At 42.7% G+C, this 27,197-nt stretch overlaps 1 protein-coding gene across 3 annotated transcripts in view; it reads right to left on the bottom strand.

Annotated features, from left to right (window-relative positions):
* Nucleotides 1-27,197, bottom strand: part of Kcnab1 (potassium voltage-gated channel subfamily A member regulatory beta subunit 1) — a 381,896-nt gene that overhangs the window by 58,712 nt on the left and 295,987 nt on the right. For all 3 annotated transcript variants that reach the window (XM_037206638.1, XM_037206640.1, XM_028888657.2), the window contains exons 3-7: nucleotides 23,810-23,847; nucleotides 20,670-20,749; nucleotides 18,586-18,630; nucleotides 15,991-16,035; nucleotides 13,326-13,369 (exon numbers count right to left, since the gene is read on the bottom strand). In XM_037206638.1, coding sequence (XP_037062533.1) covers nucleotides 13,326-13,369; nucleotides 15,991-16,035; nucleotides 18,586-18,630; nucleotides 20,670-20,749; nucleotides 23,810-23,847 — 252 coding nt within the window. The remainder of the gene's footprint in view (nucleotides 1-13,325; nucleotides 13,370-15,990; nucleotides 16,036-18,585; nucleotides 18,631-20,669; nucleotides 20,750-23,809; nucleotides 23,848-27,197) is intronic.

The raw sequence follows: 27,197 nt of genomic DNA, 5'->3' as shown, positions 1-27,197 counted from the left end.
GAGATTGCCTCCACTATTCACCCTCAACCTCAGGCAAAGAGTTCAAAGAGATTTTCACCTGCAAGTCGCTTATGGCAGAAATAGGTGTAGAACTTTGACCTGAAACTCAGTGCTGGGGCTGTGGATCTCCCTGAAGCTAGAGAGCCTGAGAAGAGCACCCAGGCAGAAGCCTGCATGTCACATAAGATGCACTTGTGTTCCAGCTGGCATCACCAAGCATGGCTGCAGTGGTCTCAGGCCAGCGGTGGACCACAGCACCAGGCAGGCCAGAGAAGCATAGTTACACAGGTCTCAGCAAGCTGAGGGCTCCAGATGGGACCCAGAACGTGGCCGCTTTGGCTGGATCCCTTGTGGTGAGGCTCAGGACTGAGTAGAATCCTGTTGTTCCTGACCACAGCTTAGTGATTGTAGATGAGGTGTGTTGGTCCTGCCTTGTTTCAGATGGAGTTTAGCTGATCTTGAGGTTGGATTGCCTTCTTTAGGCAGTCCTCCAATCTATCATGTGCAGCACACCAATTGCTGACTTGTAACAAACCTAAGCTAGGGACGCCATCTTTCCCAAACAGAACAGCAGCACTGGTTTTGGCGTTACCGGGACTAGCGCCGTCTAGTGTTGGAACAGTGGCAATGACCACAGGCTCCCGAACAAACAGCCTTCTTAGATTTCCTGGAAGACCAGGGACCCTTAAGCAAAACAGTGAAACTGGAGCGTGGGCCTGATATTTCAATGCATGGATGTTGTCAGATACTAATAAGTCTCAAGAGCTTCCAGGGAACTGTGAGACGCCAGAAGCTGATGATGAGGTAATGTTTATGTGTGGCCTCTTGGATAAGAATTCTAAACAGCAATTTTTCTGGAAATGTAATGAACTTCAAGAAAATACAGAGAGGCTGGGTATGGTGACACATGCCTGTCATCCCAGCGCTAGGAATGTTGAGGGAGGCAGATTGCAATTTAGAGGTCAGTCTGAGTGACATAATGAGATCCTGTTTTGTGAAGTAGTCAGCTGAGACGGGGACAAATAGTCTCTCCCAGGGAAGAGAACACCAATTGGTTATCCAATACCAAATGCTCATCTCTGAAAATATATATACAAGTAATGTTACGTAGGTTGTATTTATGAATGTAGAAATATATGTATGTGTGTGTGTGTGTGTGTATATATATGTATGTATGTACGTAAGTAAAAATGTAAAAAAAGTAATAATGAAAAATAGAGGCCATGATTTTGAAAGAGCAAGGAAGGATACAGGGAAGGGTTTGAAGGGAGGAACGGGAAGGGGAAATAAAACAATTATAATCTCAGAAGATAAAAAGAAATGTAATTTTTAAAGCCACAAATGGTCAGGGGTGGAAAATGTGTTAGAGATAACCTACTGAAACATGGTCCTTAAAAATGTACTAGAAACCAGGAGGTAACACAAGCCTTTCATCCCTGCACTTAAGAGGTAGAGGTACAGTTACGAAGCCAGCCTGGTCTACAGAGTGAGTTCAAGGACACCCAGGGCTATACAAAGAAACCCTGTCTCAAAAAACAAACAAACAAACAAACAAACAAACAAAAACCCAAAACAAAAACTAAAAACACAAGAGAAGCCATTCAGTAATCACCAGGCAACCTTACTACAGAAGGTAAAGTGATTTTTAAAAACCGAAACAAACCCTGGAGCTGGAAAGCACACTAAATGAAATGAAAGTGGAATCGAAGGCATCCATAGCAGAATCCATGTAACAGAAGATGCAGCCAACTCTAAGACAAGACATTTGAATATGCCCGGGGTGGGGGTGGGGATGAAGATGTGTGAGGAATGCTCATAGGATCTTAAGAACATCACTAAAAGAACAGATATTCAGGTTTGGGGGTTTCAACAAGGGCTTCAGAATCCTAGAGTTAAACATTTATTAATCGTAACAAGGGGCCAGGGAGATAGCCCAGCAGCGAATAAGGCTTTTCTGCTCCGCCAGGGTACCCCAGTTCGGTTCCCAGCACAGTTGACTGGCGTACAACAGCCCGTAACTCTAGCTCTCTTCTGGCCTTGAGCACACCCCTGCACACACACACATGTGGCACCTACTCACACAGACACGAATACATACACATAAATTTAAAAAGAGATACAAATAAATTTTTGAAAGATATAATGACATGAATGGTGGTGAATGTGCTGAGAAAGAGCAACAATCCAGTGCTCGGGCCTACAGAGGACATCTACACCATCCTTTTCAATGCCTAAGAATCATTATAGAAAGAGGGGTCAGGAAGAATGCGAGAGCCAGAAAAGCTGTGAAATGTTAGCTTCTGGGTATGACGTAGTGAGTGCAGCCATGATTTCAGTGCTGTGTGTGGCTGTCTCCACTGGACTTGTATACCATTGAGTATCAATCAATCATCATGGGCCCTACCCCTTCCTGATGAACTATTGCCTACTGGTAGGCTCTGGGGGAGGCTCAGTCATTATATTTAGTTGTATCCCTATGTGTGACTCCAGTTCCAAGCTCATGATCACATGACTCCCCTGGTTAGACTCAGGGTGTCACAAAAGAGAATAAAAACACATGAATGTAGGAAAGAGACTTTTGAGAAGAGGGGACATTGGCAGTTAGAGGAAGATGGGAGAGAGGGAAGAGAGAGTAAACAGGATGTATTATGTACATGTATAAAATTGTCAAAGAATGCATTTAATAAAATGTGTAATTAAAAATTAATTCTATAGGAATAAACATGGTTTACCCATACATATAATGAAGGAATAGTTGCCCACTATCCATTTGATTGAGGATATCAAGAATATTGAAGAAACTCAACTCAATAGCAAATCATTACCACACCACCACCACCATCATTATTATCATGATTCAATTGTGAAATGGATAATGGGCTGAAACACACATTTCTTAAAATAAATGAAGAAAATGTGGTATTTATACATAAATATATTACATGTTCATGCGTATTATATTCAACCACTAAAAGGGGATATCTCATTTATGACAACATGAATGGAAAGAAAAACATTATTCTAAATTAAAAAACAGTTATAAGAAGACAAAAACCAAATGATCTTACTTATATGAAGAACTAAAAAGATTATGTTGGGGGCTGGAGAGATGCTCAACAGTTGGAAACCGAGGGTCCTCTTAACACCCACATGACAGCTCACAGTTGTCTGGATCTGCACTTCCAGGGGGACCTGGTGACATCTTCTAGTCTCCTTGGACACTACAGGCACATCGTGCACATATATACATTCAGACATAATGCTCCTACACACAGAATAAAAATAAATCTAAAGAAAGTGGAATAACGTTTATCAGATGCTGGATGTGGGAAGTAGTGAGGAAGGGGAGATGGGAAAGGTTGGTTAACAGATGGGTGCTAAGTTAAATATGTAGAAGAAATAAGTTCTGCTACACAGTAGAGCAACGCCCAGTAACAATGTACTGTCTATTCCAAAAACAGATTAGAATTTGAATGTTTCTAACAAAAGACATGATAAATATTTGAGGGCTAGATTTGCTTATCTTTTTGTTTTTGTTTTTTGAGACAGGATTTCTCTGTGTAACAGCTCTGGCTGTCCTGGAACTAGTTCTGTAGACCAGGCTGGCCTCGAACTCTCAGAGATCTGCCTGCCTCTGCCTGTCAGTGCAGGGATTAAAGGTAAGCACCACCACATCCAGCTGGATTTGCTTATCTTGATTTAAGTGTTATCTAATGTATGCATGCACAAGATATCCCTCAAATAGGTGCATTTTTTGATAAAATTTTAATTAAGAATAGGGAAAATACATTGGATGCAATGATATGCTAGTTAATCCTTGGAACCATTAATTATATTAAAGGTGGACTTTGTTTCAACAGAGAAAATCTCAAGCCTCTCTCATAGTGGCTCTCACTCTCAGTGGGAACTCTGCAAGCCTGGGAATGACCTTCCACAGTGACACTTGTGGCCATAGCTGGAAGCCGAGTTTAGAATAAAAAGCAGCTTCTCTCCAAGGTTCTTTTTGCTTTTTCTAAAGTCAGGGAAGAAGACTGCCTGAACTCCACTAAATGAACGTATGTTTTAACAGTCATGTAAAAAGGAGAGCAGATAAAGGCTATGTTCGGCACTTACTAATTCTATCAAATGGTCAAGCTACATCTTTTATTGATCCTTCCTCTTTCTCCTTCTGTGACACTGTGTCTTGAACCTCGGGCCTTGTGGATGGTAGGCAAACAGTCTGGGACCAAGCTACATCTCCACTCACCTTTTTACTTTTCACTATGAGACAAGTTGCCCAGGCTGGCCTTCAATTTGAAGTCCCCCTCCCTTAGCCCCTAGGATAGCTGGGATTACATGCCTATGCCAATGGGTCCAGCTTCATTTTTCCTTTATTTTGGAAAGAAACAAAATGCCAGAAGCCATAAGAATGTAAGCTCTAATATAATAGAAAGAATGGAACTCAGGGAATCTGGAAGCAATAGCTTATGTTTCAGTCCTAAACATTTGGTCAAATTCTTAGGAACATTCAGGAAGAATTAATTAATTTCACTAATATTAATACTTCCCCCAAATAGACTATATTATATATAATATCATGCAGCCAAAAGGAGGGCAACATTCAGGGAACTGTTTTATCTCATTCCCAAGAGGCACAGCAGTCCCTTATCAGCTTCTTTAGTCCCTCAGGAAGATGGAAGGTTTTCTCTTTTTATTATAAGCATAAAATTAATTGCCTGTTAAATGAGGCTCTTATAAACTTAAATTTGGCTCATTTAAGTTTGATTTTCAAACTAGTTTATTGGATAGCCACAATTACTCTTCGCACAGACAAATGGAATGCTGGAATACAGCCCCGGAAATATTTTTTATTCATTGAGAAAGGGTGGTCTGCGCTCCTGTTAAAAGCTTTGATGAGGAGGTCAGGGCAGATGGTCAAATAACTCTTTCATGGTGCGGATAGCACCAACTTACTCAAGGAGCAGCTTGAAAGGAAATCCACCTTTTAAAGTACCATGATGTAAACCAATTTTGGGAAAAATGGTATGTAGACAGAACATAAGACACAGGAAACCAAACAAATAAGGTTTGAAATCATTCTTGGTGATTAAAACAATTGTTTTTGTGACTTAGTTCTGCAACCTGTACCTGGGCTAACAAACTTACCATCTTAGGAACTGCCACTGTAGAGAACGCTGTCTGAGGTGTTGGACAAAAATGTGGTGTGGTAATTACAATGTAGTAAATATAATGTAGTATAACACTGTAGTAGTCATGTCAGAGGGAGGGTTAAAGACTAAATGCCAAATATCTTGGAACCCCTTGGCTGAAGGGAAGCAGGGGCATTACTGTGGTCTATGCCCATTACTTTGGTTCATGCCCATTACTTTGGTCCATGCCCATTACCCCATTACTTTGGTCCATGCCCAGCCTTGGAAAACAAGTGTCCTTCTTTCTGAGATGCCCCTCACCCCCACTGGGCCTCATTAGTGTGGGTAAGAAGAGGAGAAGCCAGAGAGACTTGGTACCACTGCAGAACATGTATGCTCATTTATCATTTCACCTGGAAAAATCTCCATTTGATCCCCAAAATGAGATCCCCAGATTCTAGGACTATAAAAATATACAGATACAGTCTTCAACCCCAAGGAGCCAAATGTGTGCACTGACGGCATCCATAGGCCTATGTTCATTGTTCAGTTATAATGTCTATCCACAGCAATTACACAACAGGTCCACCTCCCCGTATTTGGTCAATATTTAGTCATTCTTTACCCCTCAATTATTTCTCTGGAAGTACCATATTTTGGCAGAGATATAAATGTATTCATTTGAGTGCATGAAGAACTGTGTGCTGGGTCAAGTTAATGGCCCCACTCTGACACGTGGGCCATTGTATCCCCAATAAGGGTCACTCTGAAAGTCATCTGCATATTCTGTAACTCATGGTATGTGTTTGGAATTTTACTCTTTGTGATACTTTGAAACACTGGCAAGGGATGCAGGAATGGTGGGGAGTTGGGAGCAAGAGATGAGGCAGGCCCAATGCAGTCAGGTTTTCATATTGGACTGATGGCTTTGCCTGCTGAGTAGATCCCATAGAAACAAGACTGAAAGAGATGAATGCAGCAGATCAAGCCCAGACTAAGCTGGCTAGACATGTTCAAATTCAGAACAAGTTGTGTACATAGAAATAATTGGACTGGACATTGTTATGGATACAGGGTACGCTGGCTACACAAAGCAACGATGACGCCTAGATTTACGGCCTAAGCCAGGTGGTTATTATAACTAGGCTGAGGGTCTGAGAGGCACTTACCACACCCAGGGAGTGCTTGGCAGCTGGGTGGGCCACTCTTTATTTAAAGAAGGTAAAGCATAGAGCTGGAGAGTGCCTGAGTACTGATGTGAGGTGGCATTAATGGTGAGCGATGTCTCAGGCTCTCTGAACTTCTTGTTTCCTAATCTGTCCAAAGAGGAAACTGTGCCAGGTGGTCCCTCCTCCTTCCTTCCTTCCTCTCTTTCCCCCTTCCTTCTCTCTCCTTCTTCCTCTTCCATCTGGAATTCTCTCTTTCCCTTTCACCCTCCTCCTCATCCTCCCCTTCTTCCTCCTTGCCTGCCTAAGTAGCCCAGCCTTCTTTAGAAGTCTCAGTTCTCCTGACTTAGCCTCATGAATGCTGGGGTGAGGGTTTTAGGAGTGCACTGTTCTTAGCTTACACGATCTTCCATTCTTGATCTTTCATGTGATTGGAAACCAAGTCAGGACATACAGCCTTTCCATGCTTTTATGCTGTAGTCTTGGAGGAATAGATAAATCACAGCACTACAAAGGTGCTCAACAAATGTCTCCTTAAGATCTATTTAGGGATTCGCTAAAATAAACCGTCATTTAGCAAATGTTTTATTGAGCACTGACTTGGAACCATTATTATTTTAAGTTTAAATAGACATACAAAAGTACTTTAATCCTGGCTCCACCACAGGAATATGTGGGCAGCTAATAACAAGCTAAAGACACAGTTGCAGTGAGTGCACTTGCAGAGGCGCTAAGGATCCTGGGAAGTGAGTCCTGAAGGAGCAGAGACATGTTCTGCATCCTAGAAGTGGTATCTAGAAGTTAACTGGCAGAAGCTTTTCAAAAGTCCACATTATAACAAATTATGTACTTTCAAATGACCGCAAGAAAATAGATCTGTCTGTTTTTCTTCTAGGTTCTGATATTGTTTAGATTTATTAATTAATTTATTTTGGTTTTTCTTATTTGTTTAAAAGATGTATTTGTTTATGTGTATGAGTATTTTGTCTGCATTTACATTTGCACTCCAGATCACACGAATCTACAAGTTACAGAGCTGCTATGTGGGTGCCAGGTATTGAACTCAGAACCTCAGAAAGAACAGCCAGTGCTTTTAATCACTGAGCCATTCTCTCCAGGCTTTTTAATTTTTTTTATTGCTTTTTTTTTTCAGACAGAGTTTCTCTGTGTAGCTCTGTCTGTCCTGGAACTTGCCTTGTAGACCACATTAGCCTTAGCCTTGAACTCAAAGATATGCCTCCCCAGTGCTGAGATTAAAGGTGTGCACTACCATGCTCATCTTAGAACTAATATTTTTGTACAGGTTTCTAAAACAATGAGTTTATTGCACACTTTAAACAGAGGAGCATGGTTATAAGTGCATCAGCTGCCCAATGTTGCTGCTTTACCCATGTAACAATAGCAAATTAGTGTATAGAGTCAAGTCTGTAAGGGCTCTATTTAAGTACACTGCTTTATCAAATCTATCATGTTCTTGCTTTCCAATCTAGCTTGGGAAAACATCACATGATTTTTCTATATAGCTTCCAATTTCATCTGTGGAGTCCTCTCAGTCATCTGCTTCTTTTATTGAAGGCACCTACTCTATTCAAATCACATGTGGCTTCACATTCCATTGTGAAACATGGTTGTCATGAGTGGGCATAAGTGTTCATGAACATGGTATATGGGAAAGGAACACTGTGATGACTCACTTTGCTCAGAAAATGTATTCTTTAACTGAGAGATCATCAATAGTCTTTTAAATTATGGCTAGTCTTTTTTTTTTTTAAAGGAGGAGGTGGGTTTTCACATTTGGCCCTCACCAAAAAGTTTCAAGCTGAGATCCTGCCACCTATTCTCTTCTCCTGAGCCAGTAGATGTGGCTTGTGATTTGGCACAGCTTTTGACTGTAAAATCTTATGAGGAATGGACTTGTTCTGACAATGTGACTGTGGTGGTTTGAATAAGAATCACCCCCAAAGGCTCATAGATTTGAATGCTTGAATACCAGGGAGGGACACTATTTGGAGGAAGTGTGGCCTTGTTGGAGAAAGTGTGTCATTGGAGGTGGGCTTTGAGGTTTCAAAATCTCATGCTAGGCCCAGTGTCTCTTTCTTCCTATTGCCCATGGATCTGGATACAGAACTCTCAGCTACTTCTCTAGAGCCATGTCTGCCTCCATGCCCACCATGCTTCCCGCCATGATGACAATGGATTAAACTTCTGAAACTATAAGCAAGCCCTAATTAAATGCTTATTTTATCTTATGAGCATTGATGTTTTGCCTGCATGTATGTCTGTGTGAGGGTATCTGATCCCCTGGAATTGGAATCACAGACACTTGTGAGCTGCAGTGAGGGTGATGGAAATTGAACCCGGGTACTCTGGAATAACTCTTAACCACTGAGCCATCCCTCCAGCCCCCAAAAGCTTATTTTATGAGTTACTGTGATCATGGCGTCTTGTTACAGCAACAGAACACTGACCAAGACAGTGACTTATCAAGCTGTTCCTATTCCTTCTTGTGAGGCCCTTGAAGAATTTGATCTGTCAGATTCTCAAGGCACAGTTTGGATCTTAGTAAAGCGTCTATGAAACAATGAGTATAAAGGATTGTAGATCCCCAAAGACCTTGGGATTCAGAAGGGATATAATAAACCTCTTAGCAAAATGTCTTCTTTTTCCTTGTTAAAAAAAAAAAAAAGAAGGAAATCACAACAATTGGGCCTAAATCAAAGACTGTCTCATAGAGAAGGCTTTTCATACATTTTTCAAAGAAACTACATTATACACAAGCCAAACTCATTTCATACTCTGTAAAATAACTCAGGTGTCCAAGGTCAGCCAGCTTTGTCTTATTTTCAAACGTTGCTCCTTGGATTTAATGTGCATATGAATCACCAATGTTTAATAAGGTCACCTTTCTCATAGGGAATGTGCCAATAAAATCCAAGTATAATTATCTATAAACCTCTTCAAACTGTATTTTTCGTTTAAGAATCTCATGGCGGTCCTCCTCTGCAGAATTCATTTAATTCTCTAATTTCAGTTTGCATACAAATGTCCTATGGGGGTAACTCTGCTACTCATTAGCCCTTGTCTTTGGTTGAAACTATGAACTTCAAAAGAGCACCAACAAAAGCATAGCAAGTGGTCCCAATCTCAAAACTCTCAATGTTTGCATGAAAGTCAGAATCTGGGTTGCCGTAGATTTCTGCTGAACTTGTTTGCCATCCTATGAGAACTCCTTAACTAAGGAAAGTAGAAATTTAAGGTATTCCTATTAAGTTGCATGAAGCCTTGAAGAAAATCTACTGAAAGAAGAAAATTCTGAAATCACACACACATACACTTAAGTCTTAAGAGATTCAATAAAGAGTTTCTCCATTCTTTTTCTCTTTGATTTTATAATTTTATTTTGTAGATTACAGTGTGAACCATTTTCTAAATCTCTTTCCCTAACCAATTATATATTTTTTTTTTTTTAAAAAAAAAAAGATCTTTTGAAGTAGCACACTGCCCTTCTTGGCCAGCTGGACTTCCTGAGCACCTGGGTTGTTGGTATTGACAAGCCCCATGATAGAAGACACACACCCTGGGCCGTGCACGAGCAGGCATGGTGGTGGTTGGGAGGGGCAGGCTGGGCTTGACTTTAGTTTCCAATTGTATACTAAGACTCAGCAGGGACTGTGTTCAGAAGGGAAAGTTGGAAGCTTTCTCTAGGGTAGGGGGTAGCCATTCATCATGACATCCCCAGTATGGCACAGTCTCAGAACAGAGTGTCCTCCATAAAGCAGTTGTGCTTCTATGATAATGCTGATTATCTTGACAAAATGACACTGTGTTCATTATATGATGGGCATTATGCTTCATGTGAATTAATGAGTTTCACTCCCCATATTGTAATCCTATAATGTAGGAATACTTGTAATCTGTGTTATAGTCAAGGAGACAGAGGTTTAAGTAACTTGTAGTTACTCGGCTCATATGTAATAGCTGGAATTTAAATGTGCAGCTCAGGTGCACATAAATAAAAAACAAGAAGTGAGAAATATAAACCTTAGATAAAGATTTTAGAAGCAATGAAATGATATAATAAACATTACAGTTAAAAGTGTGTGTATGTGAGAGAGAGGTGGCTAGATGTATGTGTGTGTGTGTGTGTATGTGTGTGTGTGTGTGTATGAGAGAGAGAGAGAGAGAGAGAGAGAGAGAGAGAGAGAGAGAGAGAGAGAGAGAGGCTTTCAAGGGTCCCCTTTTAAAGTTGAAATTAAGTAACTGAGGGCTGATGAGATGTTAGCAGGTGGAGACTCCGGCTGCCTAGACTAATGGCTCAAGTACGCTCACTGGGACGGCAACCCTGGAAGGTTAGAACTGACTCCTGAAGATTGTCCTCTGACCTCCACACTGGAGACTTGGCATCCCACTCCTCCCTGTACCCAATAAAACACATGCAACAAAATAAAACTAAAACTAAATAGTTGAATATCAGAGCTACCTTATTCTACTACTAGTCTGACACATTTCACAGTGATATGAATATTCATATCTCAACAATGATCTCCAACTTCCACCTGGAAGAAATAATCCTGACGTTATCCATTATCTTTTAGATTAGGCTGGTGTGGAGAGAAAAAGCTCGAGCTGAGACACCCCCTTCACCCCGGGAAATATTTACAACACAGAGAAACTAAAGAGTAAATGGCAGATAACAAAGAGCTCCTGAGACCGAGAACAGCAAACCAAGCAACTCCAAAGAAAAAAATAGCTTAAAAGCACAAAAGCTAATTCTCAGAAAGAACACGGATGGCACAAAGTTACAGAAAGAATTTTGGACTCACTAATAAATGAGTAAATAAGTAAAATCACCTCATTTGACATGTGTTCTTAGAAAACAGTTATGTTAAAATAAGCCTTATTCTTTGACTTAAAAATGCTCTTAGAATCTATCCCATTTACAGAAAGATGATCACGTATATTATTCTTGGTCATATTGAAAACTGGAAATATCCAATAAGTTGTGTGTAAAATTTATTTTAGTCGAGAAAAAAAAAAACCCAAAATCTAGGTTAATATCTACAGATTGACTCAACTATTTTATATTTTCATATTCATACATGTGTATAATGTGTTTCAATCACATCTGCCTTCATATCCTTCTTCTCTGATTCTTTCCCTATCCCCCAACTGCTTTCCCCTTCCAACTTCACATGCTCTTTACAAAAACCCATTGAATTTACTTGGTGCCATCTGTATGTGTTTGGGTCTAGGACCATTTACTGGAGCATGGTAGTCTTTCTGGGACTACATCCTTCAAAACGGCCCTCTCTACCCTAGCAATCAACTGCAAGTAGCTTCTCAGCTAGGGGTGGGACTTCATGAGCCCCTCCCCCATCGGTGCCAAGATTTGGGGCTGACTTGATATCATGCAAGTCTTGTGCATACAGTCACAGCCACTGGGAGTTCATGTGTGCAAAGGCCCTGCCATGTCCAGCAAATGTTTCGCTGCAGGTATTTACTACTTCTGGCTCTTAAAATCTTTGCATCCTCTCTTCCTCACTGATCCCTGAGCCTTGGGAGGAGGGGTATGATAGAGATGTCTTGTTGAGAGCTGAGCATGCCATTATCTCATATTCTCTGCACATTGACCGGTTGTAGATCTCTGTATTAATTACCATGTAGTGAAAAAAAAAAAAAAAGCTCTCCGATGAGGATTGACAGATGCACTCATTTATGTTGGTATATAGATAGCCTGGTTAGCAAATTAGTGCAATGGAAGGGAAGGTTGTGAAGGATGTGTACCAGACTGTCACAATGGAGGAAAGAATGGAATGGGCTAGCTCCAAAATGAGAATAATCCAAATGTACATTAACTGATACAAGGATAATTAAAGTATAGCCTATCCATGTAGTGGAATATTATTTGGAAAAAAAGAGAAAAGTGAAGTACTGATGTATGCTGTAGTGTGGGTGAACATTATATCTAGTAAAAGAAGCCAGTCACAAAATACCATCAATCATGTGATCATATTTAAATGGAGCTGCAGAAGGGCCAAGTGTTTAGAGAAAAAAGACAGGCTAGTAGTTTCTTGGGGCTGTGGAAAAGGCTGGTTAAGATTGAGATGGTGAGTGACCTCTCTCTCTCTCTTCTCTCTCTCTCTCTCTCTCTCTCTCTCTCTCTCTCTCTCTCTCTCTCTCTCTCTCTCTCTCTCTCTCTCTCTTTTCCGAGACAGGGTTTCTCTGTGTCGCTTTGGAGCTTTTCCTGGGACTCACTTGGTAATCCAGGCTGGCCTCGAACTCACAGAGATCCACCTGGCTCTGCCTCCCAAGTGCTGGGATTAAAGGCGTGCGCCACTACCGCCCGGCTCTGTTTTTCTTTCTAAAGATTTATTTTTTATTTTTATGTGTGTGAATGTATGCCATACGTGTGTAGGTGCCTGCAGAGGCCAGAAGGTGGCGCTGGATCCTCTGGAGTTGGAGTCACAGGCAGTAATGAGCTGCTCAATGTGGGTGCTAACAATCAAACTCTGATCCTCCGTAAGATCAGGAAGTGCCCCGACCACTGAGTCACCCCCGTAGCCTTGGTAGGTGACTCCTAATGTGTACAAAGTTACTTTTGGGCTTGATGGAAATGTTTTAACATTGGTTATAGTGACTGTCGCGTAACTCTGTAATTGTTCTCAGAACCAAGGAGTTAGTTGCACAGCTATCGTGGGTAACCTTTTGTGGTTGTGCATATCACAGCTCAGTGAGGCTCTTCAGTTCTGCGTGGGCATCGCACGGTGGCTGGACACCAGCAGAGCTACAGCAGTGGTGCCGGTGGACACCAGCAGAGCTCTAGACAGTTCGCCTTTCCCGATTGGGTAAATTCTTCCTGCATCTCCATGCTCCCTGAGCTCCATCCCCAGGGAGAAACTTGGTGGATGGTCACTCTTTTCATAAAGAATTTTTTTTTTCCCTTTCCAGTGTGTTTCGAACCTGTTTTACTGGTACCTCACTTGAAACAGGAGCCCACAAACTAACGTCACATGGAAGCATCAGCACGCACCTTCGATGATGTGCTTTCTGGACAACCCCCTTTCTGTTTCAGCTCTGCAACAAAAAAGAGGTAGGTGACTGGCGGGGGAATGCTGTTATAGTTTCTCAAAAATCTGTTTCAGAATGCAGGATTAATAGTCATTCCTTTTTTCTTTTTTTAACTTTATTTTTAATTTATTCTTTGTGTCTTTCACATCATGCCTCCCGATATCACCCATCTCCCTCCATCAAAAACAAACAAATAAATTTAAATTTAATAAAATTTAAAAAGGAGGAAAAAGGAAGAAAGGGAAAAATCTCGTCATGCAAGCTGCAGTGTGACACAGTGAGTCACACACTAAACCCCTTTATCCATACATTTTTACATGCAGGCATTGATTGTGAAGGATCACTGGTCTGGTTCGAGGTCTCTGCTACCCCAACTGACCCTGCCACCTGTGGTGGACGAGGGAGCTGACCCTCCCCCTTACCAGCTGCAGAACTTGGGAACGTGGACCCTGCACCTAGCTTGGGCAGCACAGTAGAGCTGACCCTATTGGCTAAGGTGTGAGTGAGCCAGTTTCAGTGCGCGGGAGAGCTGCCCCTATTACTCATCTGTCACGGGGCAGAGAAGAGATGCTCTTCTCTCCCTACCCCCGCATCAATGCCTGAGGCAGGTAGAAGAACTGGTCATGAGGTCATAAGAGAAGAGCTGTCCCTGTCCCTCACCACTGCGGCACTCAGGAGAGTGGCCCCTATACCTCGCCTGGGCAACATGACAGAGCTGGCCGGCCCTAAAGGGGTCGGTGTGGGAGAACTGGCTCCGCCCTTGCTCATTGTTTCAAGGGGTGAACTAGCCAGGGCAATATTGGAGAACGCACCCTGGTGGTGAACACAGGGGAGAGCTGGCGGGCTGACCTACCATGCAAATACCCAGGCCCACGGTTGTATGTAGGCTCACTCCATCAAACACCTCGTCTGTGACCTTATGGAGAACCGGGGAGGGGTTGGTGTACTTGGGGTGTCGGTCTTGCAGACCCACGGCTGCAGGATCTCCACGACCCTGAGCAGCAATGAAATGTCTGGGAAGCGTCCCAGTGAGGGCCCAGCATCTTTCTTTCTTCTACACTGCTAAGTTTTTACGTCTTGAAAAAGTTCATAGGTTTACTCTAGGATGGGTACACCACTGACATTAAATTTTTGCATAAATCAAATTTGAAAGCATCTTTTGACAATGAAATAATTTAACAATGATTAGAAAAAAAAGATGCAACAAACTTTCCTTGGACAAACCTTTGATGACAGAGCTTCTTTTACTCCAGAAAAACCCTAAAGTCTGGGCAAGCGGAAAGGATGTGGTGGCTGAGTCTTAAGTACTGATGAGGTAGGTATTCCTTCAACATCATACTTTGGACGGCTTCTCCAAACATGCATGCCACCATTCACCTGTTTAATGTCTCTGCTCTGAGTTTTTTTACATCAGTTAATATTGTGTGTATCTGCTACACAGTGACTCTTGCAGCTGGTCTCATGTCTGGATTATTTTCACCCTCATGGCAAAGTTTCATGTACCATTGCAAACATAGGAATCAGGAATTGAGGAGACCATGAATCAAATTATAGAAAATGGGAACCTGTCTTTCTTATAAGGTACTGTATTATCTAAAAAAGGGCAATAGGAATAAAAATCTAAATTACATCTTTATATCTTCATATCATTAACAAGCTCAAGGATCATAACAGTATGAACATGTGTGTGTGTGTGTGTGTGTGTGTGCACATACACATTGTGATTAGGATCTTCCTAAGGAACTAGCCTGAGTCTCCTATTTTAAAATACAAACTGACGTCAACAACAATAACAAAAGAGAAACAGATACTTTTCTATTTCTCCCTACCTATTTCAGGGAGGTGAATAAGGTTTTGCTGGTTTCTGCTTCGTTGCTATTGTTGTTAGGGTCCCAGCATCTCTGAGATTTCTACGGGATACTCAGGCCAACCATTGCTCTGGTATAAGGGCTAGCTTGCTGTGCTCTTACATGTTTGGTAAAAACAGCCAGTTCCATGGTTCTTGCTGAATAATGTAAGCACCAGTTCAAACACTAACGGGCTGGTTCAGCAGAAGCCAGCTCAGCCTGGGGATTTGTTCTGCATCCAACAACACCAAGAGAGCCTCTCTTTCATTTGTCCTGCCGGTGAGTGACAGGGGGAGAGCGCCTGTCTTTCCCCAATGCCACCTCTTTTTGATCAGCACTCCCAGAAGCCTCTGCAGAAATGATCAGAGACCTGAACACGGAGGCCAACAGGATACTTTTATCTTCGCATTCCGGGAAGTCTTTGAGATTTGCAGGTTTGAGGAGCCTTTCTTTTGTGATGCTTTATTTTCTTTTCCTGAATTTTGAACTCTGTTTTGGAAATGGTTTTAAGTATGACACTGAAAAAAAATCCACATCAGTCATTTAGTAACAAGTGGCTACCTGCTATGTACTAAATCTGTTTGAGAATACTCTGCTAAAGTATAGTCTTAGGCTAATTACTATTTCTCTAGCACAAGGGGAAAAAATCTATAAGCCAGTCAATTTTAATATGAGTTAAATGTAAAAATGATGGTTAAAAAAATAAAAAAGAAAAAGCACAAGTTACTAGTTATTTCTCATCTCATAGGACAATAAAATAACAGAAGGTGTTTAACTTACTTTCCACCCCAGTAGAGTTTGGTTGTGATGACCAAGCTGGATCTCCTGGACATCAAACAGACACAGAGAAATAGTAGATCACTGTGGGTTGTTGATGGGTTGAATCATTATTATAGCACCAGAAGGAATGTGTGATAGTACCTCACATCAAAAACAGAAGGTGGAGATAGAATTTTGAACTTACTGCCCGAAATGGAAGACTGAGGGAAATTGGTGAGTAGTGACCTGAAGTCAGACACTGGAAGGGACTGAAGGGAAGTTTGCAGGAGACCCTGAAGGAGGAGGACTGCCCAGCAGGCCTGTGAATGGTGTGGGAGGTGTGAACTGGGTGGGAGGTGATCTTGGAGGTCAGAGATGGTCCCTGAGAATGTAGGTGACCTACAGGGTGAGTGGCTTTGGTAGCTCAGAAGAGCAGTCACTAATTAACACTCATTTAGAATCTGGCATGAGGTTGACTGCCTGTGAACCTTTCCTGGGAGGAAGCCTCCTCTCTGCCAAGGACCTTGGGCCCAAGTGGCTCTGAGTTATTTTCTTATCCAATCATCACACTTATGGGCAGTGGGGAGTGACTGGCTGAATAGAAATGTGAATGATGAGCTAATAAAGCCTCAGAGTCAATGTTTTAAAGCCTTTACCAAACACCCTACCGCTTTATTGCAAAGGGATGCAACATGGAAATCATGTCAGCAAACTGATGAGCTACTCAGAAGCCCCACCCAAGGGCAGCAAGTGCTCTCGTGTTGTGGTCATGAAGAACTGTCCTTTGAGAACCATGGGGATAGAATTTAAAACTTGGGAGGCAGCGAGGGCTCAGTGCACTTTGGTTTAGAACAAAATCTTTTGAGATTCAAACTTCGGGGTTATTTGAAATACAAGGCATTTATAATTCTGTCAGCTACAGAGTCGATACCTTAAAGCTCTTGGGCATACAAGGCCTCCATGATTAATGGTGGCCAGTGGGGAATGATGGGGACAATTCTGACAACTTAGTGGCAAAATGAAAAATTTGTTGAAAATGTCGACCTCTCCATCCCTCTAAGTTAATTCCCTGAAAAGTAATTTGAGTTACACAAATGGAAGGTCTGTGGATATAAGGTCCTGGAGATTACATACTCCAAAAGGGCTCCGTACTTCTCACATTAACACATCAACCTTCTGCTACCAATGATAATAACAATCTGCTTAGGAGCGCCAGGTCTCCTAAGCTTTCCATCTTCCAAAATAAAAAGGCTGTTTGGAATATTGTTAAAAAGTAAACATAAGCCCTTTTGATTATTCAGAGTGAATATTATGCTAAAGCTGCACATTCCCCTCCAAATACTGAAGTTAGACTCTCTACAAAACTATCTGCCTCACGTAGGTGTGCACGCTAGCAGTTATGCTCAAGTGGCAAGATTAAACCAAAGCCTGGCAAATTATCGCTGAGCCCTAGAGGCTCTCAGAGTAACTGTTCTGGGTGGTGGAGAATGATAGTGAGTGTAATACGGCAGACAGCAGTCTCCTAAGGCTTTGCTTTTCTCTCAACTTGGTCAGCGTGGCACCTCAGCAGCTGTTTTACAGTTAGGGAAATCAAGGCCCCAGGAAGTGAAATCACTTTCTCTGGACAATGCTGCTAGCAAGTGACAGCTCAAGGACAAGAATCCAGCTAATTGAACAGCTTTTATAGGCTCCGTGCTAGGATGGCATGGTTTATCTTCTCTCCAGTCTCTTCCTGGAGGCAAATGTCAACCATATACACTTTTCATAGCATAATACTAGCTTGAGCTGTTATTTGCAAGGCTGAAAGGTGGCTTGTGAAATATTCATACTAATCTATTTTCCACAAGTATGTATGATAGGTTCTGCAATTAAGGAGGATGAATCACTGCTCACCAAGGGAAAACCACTGCTTCTCATTCCTCATGCACAGGGCAGGCTTCACCTTGCCGTTGGCCTTGCTTTGCTGTGTGGCATGACACTCCAAATGTCATGCGACCCTTATCACCACTTGCTCTGTGTACAGAGTTGCTGGAAGGGATGGGTGAACACACTCCTTGAATTTCTTGGTGCCCCAAAGGATAGCAGAAAGTTCTCTGAATACTCAGAAAGTAGAGCTCCAAGCACCCAGGACAGATGTTGGCAACTGTATTAGGATGAAACAGCTTTTGGCAATTATCCTAAGGGCCTTTTGTTTCATCAATTTTTTTTTTTTTGTACAGAGAGCTGTTAATAAAATGAGTGGTGAACATAAATCTATGTGTCTAGATAGTTTCCTGCAGCTCGCTTTCTTCGCTAATTACAAGTGCAGTCAAAGCTATGAAAATGCCACTTTCTTTTGTGAACAAATATCTCATAAATATTCCCTCTCCTCTGCCTGACCACATCATGACTCACTGTAGTCAACGGCTATGTAATTTTTGAAGTACAAGTAATGAACTCCCTGGCATTTATTTCCAAACCACTGGAGATTAATATTATTATTATTTTTAACCAAATGTTGGTTACTTTTTTTGGACAGCCTTTTGTTCTAGTACCATATGATTTTATTTTTGCTTTTTTGGTGCAGATCAGTAAGTCTTTAAACAGGCAAACAAGCAGTTAGGGTAGATGTGGTACCTCCAGCCTTTCTTCTTGATGATGTTCCCGAGAATCACCTCAGCCCTGAAGGGGGAGAAGACAAAGTCTTAGAATGCAGTGTCTCAGAAAAGCAAGAGTCAAGCCAGCACCAGAACCATCGCGTTTTTGAACTCTCAGTGCCTGCAGAACCCCAAAATAGAAGCTCTCTCAGCTGGTAGCACGGTCTCCACTGTTTCTGCTTGTGCCGGCAGAATCCTGCTCCCAGGCATTCCAGAAGCACCTGCCAAATGCTGGCGCTGGCAGGAGACTGCCTGTGGTCCTGACATAAGAAACAGAGGAGTCATCTGGCAGCTTGGTTCCACATAAAAATATCCTACTTTGTAGTGTTCAACGAGAATCAAGGTTTTTCCATCTAATTGCGATGGACCAATTTAGCTGTGCCCAGAGGACAAGAGACCTCGGACTGTAGAGACAGAAAACATTGGTTTCCAGGTGATCTTGGAAAGAAAAGAAAGAATCTACATGCGCATTTAAATGTCCCCAAGTCCAGCCGTTATAGTAGTCCAGATGAAAACATCCTAGGACTGAGTAATGTTTGCCATAGGACTAAGATATAAGGAGACACTACAAAACACCCTTCCTGTCCCTAAGGCTGGGTTGTGGAAAGGTGCACTGAAGATATCTTAATATTCTCTCCCCTTCCACTTCCCCAGGCAGATTCGCCAAGATTGAAGAAAGTAAAATGTCCTCCTCTATCCCTCCCAGTGAGACCCTGGGTGTGAGAAGCAGTGGGGTTGCTGGAGATTTCAGTGGGGAGGTCAATGCAGTTAGTACTTTGTCCATCAGTGAGCCAGATATGGATGCTTTTGCTAACTATTGCTTTATGTAAACAAATGTTGTTTTTATTAGAGGGTATAGCCTTCAAGAAATCATGATGCAGCCTAGCTATGGAGCATGCTCTAAATGGACAGACATTGGATGGTACTGGAGTCTTTTTCATTTCTTCTTGTTTGGCTATCATTGCATACAACCTTACATAGTGAGACCCTATCTCAATTCCACAGTGGCTGTCAATCAATAGTGATTCAAATGACTATTCCTCAAAATGACTATTCCTCACAACAGGAGTTACGATCAGGTCTCTAGTAGACTCACTATGTTTCCTTTCTCTGCTTTAGTCTGTTTGGTGCTGAGCAAGATTCAACTAAAGAAACCCCCAGATAAGAGGGCTTGTAAAAAAGAAGCAAGGCTTTACAACTTCTCTTTCTTTTCTTGGGCTCATAAACAACAGAGATGTGGATGCCCAAGTCCTCTGTTGGTCCTCAAGCATATACCGATCCTTGAAAAAGAGGAAACCAAGTAAGAAAAATGTTCTTAGTTCATCTGGGGTGGATGGGGCAAGCCTCAGCCAACTGTATCTTTCCTGAGGAAGGGGTAGCAGGCCTACTGTGACCATACTCCACAGTTACCCGAGAGATCAGCAGGGATGTCTGCTTCCTTTGCTGATGGAAGCCAGACATCCACATTTATTCCAGGAGACCAGGGCTCCCTACCTGTTCTAAAATACGCTGGTTATGTTGTGTGGCGTGTACTTAGTGACCTGGCCCGACAGAGTGTTCTGCTGTGTGTTCTGCCTTAGCAAGTCATGTTTAGAGTGCCAACTCAACACTCAGGTCCAACGGAAGTCACTAGAAGTCACTCCTCGACAGAGGTGAGGTCTCTCTGCAACCTGCTGTCTTCAGAGCAGGCTTTAAAATACCCTCTTGTGAAAGTTGTTGATATCTTGCCATCATTTGGGAATCACAACTTTCATAAATATGAGCACAGGGACAGTAGCTAACACCTCTCCTTCTCCACCATCATTTCCTCTGGCTTGTTTTTCTTGTGTTTGCCTCCCTTAAGCCCATTTTTCTTACAGGAATTATTTGGGTAGACCAAGAGGGTCCCAGGATTCAACACTTCAGTTCTAGTGATGGGAGGGCTGAGGAAGAGCATTCCTCCTGAGATAGGCACAAGAGAAGCACCCCCTCCCCCTCCTCCCTAATGCCACAACAATGTGTTCCAATGCCACAATCTTGGTTCCATGGATGCCAGGTGAGGGGCAGATACTGGTTCTGACTTACTTCCCAGCGGCATAGACCTCGGCAGTGTCGAAGAGATTAACTCCACTTTCGTAGGCAATCGTCATCAACCGTTCAGCAACCTGCAAGAGGATGCAAAGGTTAGTCAGAAAGGCTGGCAACGCCTTCCTAGCTGGGAAGCAACGTTAGATCTGTTATCTGCCTTTCACTCTGAGATCCCATGACCACTTCTCATTTTTCTCAGCTGTAGTGAGTGACAAAAGAAAGATGATTCAAGCACAGGGCGTGTGGTCCTTCTACCCTCAGACAAAGTAGGCCATAAGTCCACTTCTGAATGTGTGTGTGTGTGTGGGGGGGGTGGCACGGTGGGGGAGGCAGTTGTTGGTCATTCTCCAAGCACTGCGGTGTTCAGATATGTGTTTCCCACCCTGCTGGGAAAACCTTGTTTGATAACACCCTCAGTGACATGTAATCTTGCTGACAAAGAGGGTCATTTGTATCAACTCCATCTCTCAACTCCTTCCTGCAAGCCAATAGTTTCTGGCAGTTGGATGACTCCTGACCTAAAAGCTTGTGACTTTCCTCCAGGCCTAGCCAACTGTGCTGATGAATCAGACCATCATGACTGTTGTGAAGCTCCTGGCACCCGCAGTTCAGGGGAACAATAGGCATCATCTTGGAGCTGCTGCTGAGTCAACACAGGGGAGGGAGCAGGCCCCTGACTCACCAGGGAACAGCTCCTCTCTGCTCAGGCTGAACAGCTCAGAGCTGCCTGTTCCACTTGTGCTTCTCAGTGCAAGTGAGAAATGAGGCAGGAGATGGCTGCCTGCAACCATCAGCCTGAGGTATGGCTGTCGTAGCACAATGGTAAGCAGCCGTGGAAGAGTCTATCTTGGCTTTGCTGACTAATTTATCAGAAGTTTGAGCAATTTCCCACCTCACAGATAATTACAATTGATTTTCCATTATGTTCTTTGATGGTGGACTAACATTGCTTCATCAGCGTTTCCAAGATAGACTGTGTTTCTGGTGTTCTGAAAATTAGCCTCTCACGACCGTGGATAGGCTAGTGTGCACAGCCTTTGCATTACCCACACGAAAGCGGTTGCTGCTTATAACCTGCTCTTATTAAAATGTCATCCTTAAGCGGAACTGAAAAGTAGGGCAAATACAGTTTCCTCCTTCTGATTGTCCTGTGTTTTAGAAATTACTGTGCTTGCAGTAAAAATTATTATGTCATGTCATACGGAGTATTGATGGATTCTTATTGGGAAATGTAACAATGATATCTTATCTACAGAGGAATTTTGAAATGGAGAATTCTGGATGAACACTTGGAGTGACTAATAGTAGGAACATTTCCTAAGCACAGGGTCCGAAGACCTCATGTAGAACATTGGGAAAAACATTGAATTAAGTCTTCCTAGTAGGAAGTTAAGTCACTGGGATTCTGTCTCTCTGTTCTTCCTGGTGTGCACTGGGGTGTGTGTGTGTGTGTGTGTGTGTGTGTGTGTGTGTGTGTGTGTGCGCGCACACTCAGCCATGACAGACTGGCTTACTACAGGATCAAAGTCAATAGAGTCAAAAGAGTATCGGTTGAAAACTCTGAAACTTTGAGGAAAATTAAACCTTTGCTCCCTAAAAGTCAAATGCTTGAGGTCCTTGGTCAGTGATGGGAAGAGAACACAGTCCATGAATGTCCTCTTACTGTACAAATAAACTTGGACAAATCATTTGGCCTTTTTGGATCTCAGTTTCCTTATTTGAAAACTGAAGGGGATTCTATGAAGGGATCTCCTTCTCCCACATGGAGCCTGGAGGCAACAGGGGAAGCTGACATCACTTCCTCAACAAGGGCCTAACGGCCTATGAGCCCCATGGCCAGGAAAAATCTTGTTGAGATCTTCACACTAATGAGATATTGCAGAGAATTCTGGGAATACCTTTTCCTTCTTCACAAAATTTCTAGAAACAGAAATCTTGTCCTGTTCTTTGTGAGTCTTAAATATTCCTGCAGCCATTTCATTCTTTCTACCTAAAGAGGAAGTTGGTGCAGAGGGCTTTATAGGGCTGAAAGAATGATTCTCTTCCTATAGTTGAAAAGTCAAAATGAATGCTCTCTGCTTGGCTAAATTAATGTGAGCAGGGTTAGATGTTTTCTGCTATTAAAGCTACTTCAACTATATCACAGATGAGAAAACATAGAATAAATCCCCAAATTCAGTGCTGTTTGGATGCTAAATGTGCTCTCTTAAAAATTATTTTTAAGAAATGACTACTTATATTAGTAACATATATCTTGATTTTTATTTGAAAGGCGTGCTATAGAGTTACTAACTTGGTCGATATCCCTGCTAAGTACCTATCCAATGTGTTGTTGAAATCTTCAGGGATAGGGTCTTCATACCCTCCTGGGGTTGTCTTGATAATTACAGCACCCAGCATATTATGGTATGGTCATTTGTACCTGCTTTAAGCTGAGAGCGCCTGGAAGTCTGAGAGAAAGCTGAATGATCAGGGAGGTGAATTCATTGCTTTGGGCTTTAATTTTACCCCTAGAGAACAGGAGGGATTGAACCGTTCACTTGTGGGCAATGGCTCGCCGTTGGCCCCTCTGCTCACAAGGCTAGCCATCCTTGTCCTTTTCCTTTCACACAGAGCATCAGGCGGTAGCAGGTCACAGGTAGGCTGGAGACCCCGGCTGGGAACTTGGTTCCCTTCTAACTTGTTGCTTCCTTGGTGCCTAACAGTCTGTGTCCTCTGTTGTACTCTCTGGGAACATGCCTCTGTGCACCTACCGCTATACTTCCCTACCTGATGCCAGTCAGAAGGCCTCCTGACGTGCACCCAGGTCCTCCTGTAGGGAGGAAGGACTTGCTTCCAAAGCTACTGGGAATGCTGCCATTGAAAGGTCTTCTGCTGCCTGCTCCCTAAAACTGTACTTGGTGGGAGTCACCTCACCCAAGATCTGATTCCAGGCTGGCTTTTACCTAATGACTGGGCAGTACAGTCTGTCTGTCTGTCCCTCTTACACACACACACACACACACACACACACACACACACACACACACACACACACCTTAAAATAAAAATTCCCCCCAAAAAAACGTTAGAGAAGGGATGACTACCCCTACTGCACATTTTCTTCATCAGAATTGTAGAAGCTGCAAGCGGCTTACCTCATCTGAAATTTGACCTCCAAATGTCACCCATGTTCCTGGAAGAGAATAAATATTTGTAGCCATTTTTCTGATACTGTACATAATAAGAGGAGAATTTTATAACAGAGCAGGTAGTTCACATCTAGGTAATGCCCAGATGAGGGCCCATGCACTCTTTTGTCTAGCCTTTCCCGCTTCCTAATATTCCAGGGTTATTGTCCCTTTAGGGAAGGGTGCCTCTTCAAGCCCCCATGGACGCTTCTGTCAGGCATCTCTGCCCTACCTGAAACTTTGCTTCTGCTATAGGACCAGATGCATGGGAAGCCAGAGCTATGGAGTTCACTTCAGCTACACACCTATTTTACTCTCCCACAGCTAGAAGGCCTCTTCTGAAAGTGAGCACAAGAAAGTGGGCGCAGCCAGAGTCAGCCAGGCCTTGACTTATGCTTCTTGTCTTCTTTGCAGACTCGGTTTTGAATTTTCTGTTACCAGTCAAGAGGACTTTCTCAGACATTCTGCCAGGACCTGTTTACAAGACCTGGGTGGTGACACTTAATGTACCTTCTCTGTGTGGCCTGCTCTGGGGAATTCCTGTTGGTTTGGGATGAAGGTAGAGGCAGGAGCCAGGACAAGGACAAGGAAGGCAAAGGGATCTTCGGAGGCATCGCCAGCAGCATGTGTAAAGCAAGACTCTGAACAGGCACATGCCGTGCTATGCTCCAGCAAGCCTCTTCAGTCAGTCCCTTCCTTATCCATTTTTTTGGGGGAGCCATAAGTGCATCAGACAGAGACATTGCCCTCATGTACCAAGGACAGTGAGGTGAATGATGCAGTTGCCATCTTTAGCTCATGGTTAGCGGTGTATGTTGATAAATGCTCTGACTGAGGCAAACACGAGACAGAGTAGCGGAGAGGACTCTGCTGGGCCGGCGGAGAAAACACTCATGGAGGACTTCCTAGAGAAGGCAACACTGTGATTGAGTCTTACAGGAGGAGCAAAGGGATTGGAGAAGAGGCAGGTAGGCATTTCAGACACAGAAAAGAGCTTGGAAAATCAAGAAGGTGGAGAATGTGAGTGTGTTGATGAGCTGTGTCTGCACCAGCAGGTCTGGGGTGAAACATGAGGGCAAAAGAGGGAGATCTGGGCAAGGGTAGAAGCAGTCAGGGCACAGGCGTGGTCAGTACTTACAGGGCATGAAAGAAATGCTGCCAGCAACTTGTAGTCTGCATTTCACTGTCAGCCATAGCCACCACCACAGCACACCTTTTAGATGCTGGGCAGGATACTAAGAAATTTTTGAGAATCACTTGACAGACTCAAAGGGCTATTTTTAATATCCACGTTTATATACAGCTGAGAAACATCACATTAGCCAACACTAAGTGAGATTCCCAAGCTTCCACAAACATGTTTGGCTTTGAGAAGATTGTCCTCTTCAGTGTATCACAGTGCTGAATTAGACTATCTCTAAATTAGTGGGACATCCGTAGACGTAATTGATATACTTTTTTCTCTGTTCTCAGAGACTGAAACAAAGGAGTGTATATATCATCTTGTGAGTGGCCTTGCTATCTCGGGAGGTTGCAAATGGGCAGCCCACAGCTGATACTCAGCTTGCAGGCTCACTCTGCTGCACTAGAATGGAGCTGACCATCTTGGTATTTCCAGAAATTTTGAATGACATTTAAACACTTACAAAATTATGCTGAAAATTTTTGGATTTTCAGCAAACATTGACAACAAAGGGTCAATGTCCTTTCTAGGTAAGCATGCCCAAATTGGGAGGAGGAGAGCGCTTTTGTGAAAGACTGTGCCAGTTAGCAAAGCATCCCCCCTCCCTGCTTCCTGATGTATTCTTACCATTGAAATAAAATGGTTACTGGTTTGTACCATATGTTTATTGCTATTTTTCTTACAGCCAAAATAAGAGGATTGTGAACTTGTACATTTAAGAAACAGAAAAACAGAATTGAGTACTTTAAGAAAAAAAAAAAGGCATAGACTTTTTTTCCCCAAAAGAATATTCCAAACAAAGAATGCTAACGGAGAAAAATCCCACCCTAAGGAACCAGAATAAAACCAGCCATGACAGGTACACAGAAATGATGGTCTTTGAAAAACTTAATCGTTTGAGGAAATGGCCAATGTTTGCTTTTGAATGGGATAAGTGAGATTCTGTGAAATGTATTAAGTGAAAATAATTGCCTGGGCGTCAAAACCTTTTCACAGACAACATGTTTATAAAAGAGTCCCTTTGAACGCGGCAGAAATGATGTGCCCAGAGAACAAGCAAACATTTGAGAATGTTAGTGGAATTGGCTCAGTGTGTGAGGTATATGGCCAAGAACGCTCAGCACAAGTTCAGATACCGGAGCTATTTTCTGTTGCAGAAAATGAGAAAGCAGATATGAGTGACAGCACACTGGTGACTGTTTATTTGTGTGGTATGGTGAGCACTTTGAAGGGGTCAAAGAACTTTTAGATGGGAGCCCATGAAAGGAAAACCATGAGGAATGACTGTCTGTTTTGTGCGACGGGGAAGTCTCAGATCATTTAGGAACTGAGTATAATTTGGTCAAAGTCACTGTTGCCAGAGGTGGGTAGAATTGCTGCTGGCCCTGTCAAGATACAGACCACAGATGACACTGTTTTGTAGGAACACTATACCTGAGTCCCTTAATTTCCCCATTCATTAAAAATGGCTTTGGGCAAAGAGCTAAAATGGGACAAGCCACAGATTCAGTAATGAATTCCACAAATTAGCTATTCTTCTATGTCTTCAAGCAAAATCAGGTCAGTGTTTGCTTAATGAATTTGCTAGCTGGTTTGTGCTGTGCTGTGAAAGCAATTCTTTTGTTTGTTTGTTTGTTTTTTTAATTGTTCATGTCATCAATGAGAATAGATCTATCTCTACTGATTCCTGAAGATTTCCTAGAGCCTGAGCTTCTTGCTGATCTTACAAATCATCCGTGCTTGAATACTTCTCTACGGGGACATTCACAAAAACAGATGTTCCTTGACTTACAAAGGGGTTATGGTAAATCTAGCATGTGTTGAAAATACCATGAGCCAAATGCATTTCACATACCTCATTTACCAAATACCCGAGCTTAGCAAGATGTCTAATGTATAGAGTCAGCTGTTTCCTGCATGGTGGTTAGCTGACCAGAGGTTCACCCACCTGTTAATGTCCAGTAGCTTAACAGTATTTAATGCAAATTCTACCCCAGGAAAGGATCAAAATTCACATGTGTAGCAGGTGCTTGGTTGAGCCATGCACTGAAGCATTGTTCCCTGTGAGGTAGCAGGTAACTATTACACCTGCCTATGACCTTGAGGTACATGCCCCTGGGGGACCCTTAAGACCTGGGATGTATGCACGCACTCTTCTCTTTGCTGCCTTGT

Source organism: Peromyscus leucopus, chromosome 6 (genome assembly GCF_004664715.2).
Source record: "Peromyscus leucopus breed LL Stock chromosome 6, UCI_PerLeu_2.1, whole genome shotgun sequence".
Taxonomy (NCBI): domain Eukaryota; kingdom Metazoa; phylum Chordata; class Mammalia; order Rodentia; family Cricetidae; genus Peromyscus; species Peromyscus leucopus.
This window is presented reverse-complemented; position numbering and strand designations above follow the sequence as displayed.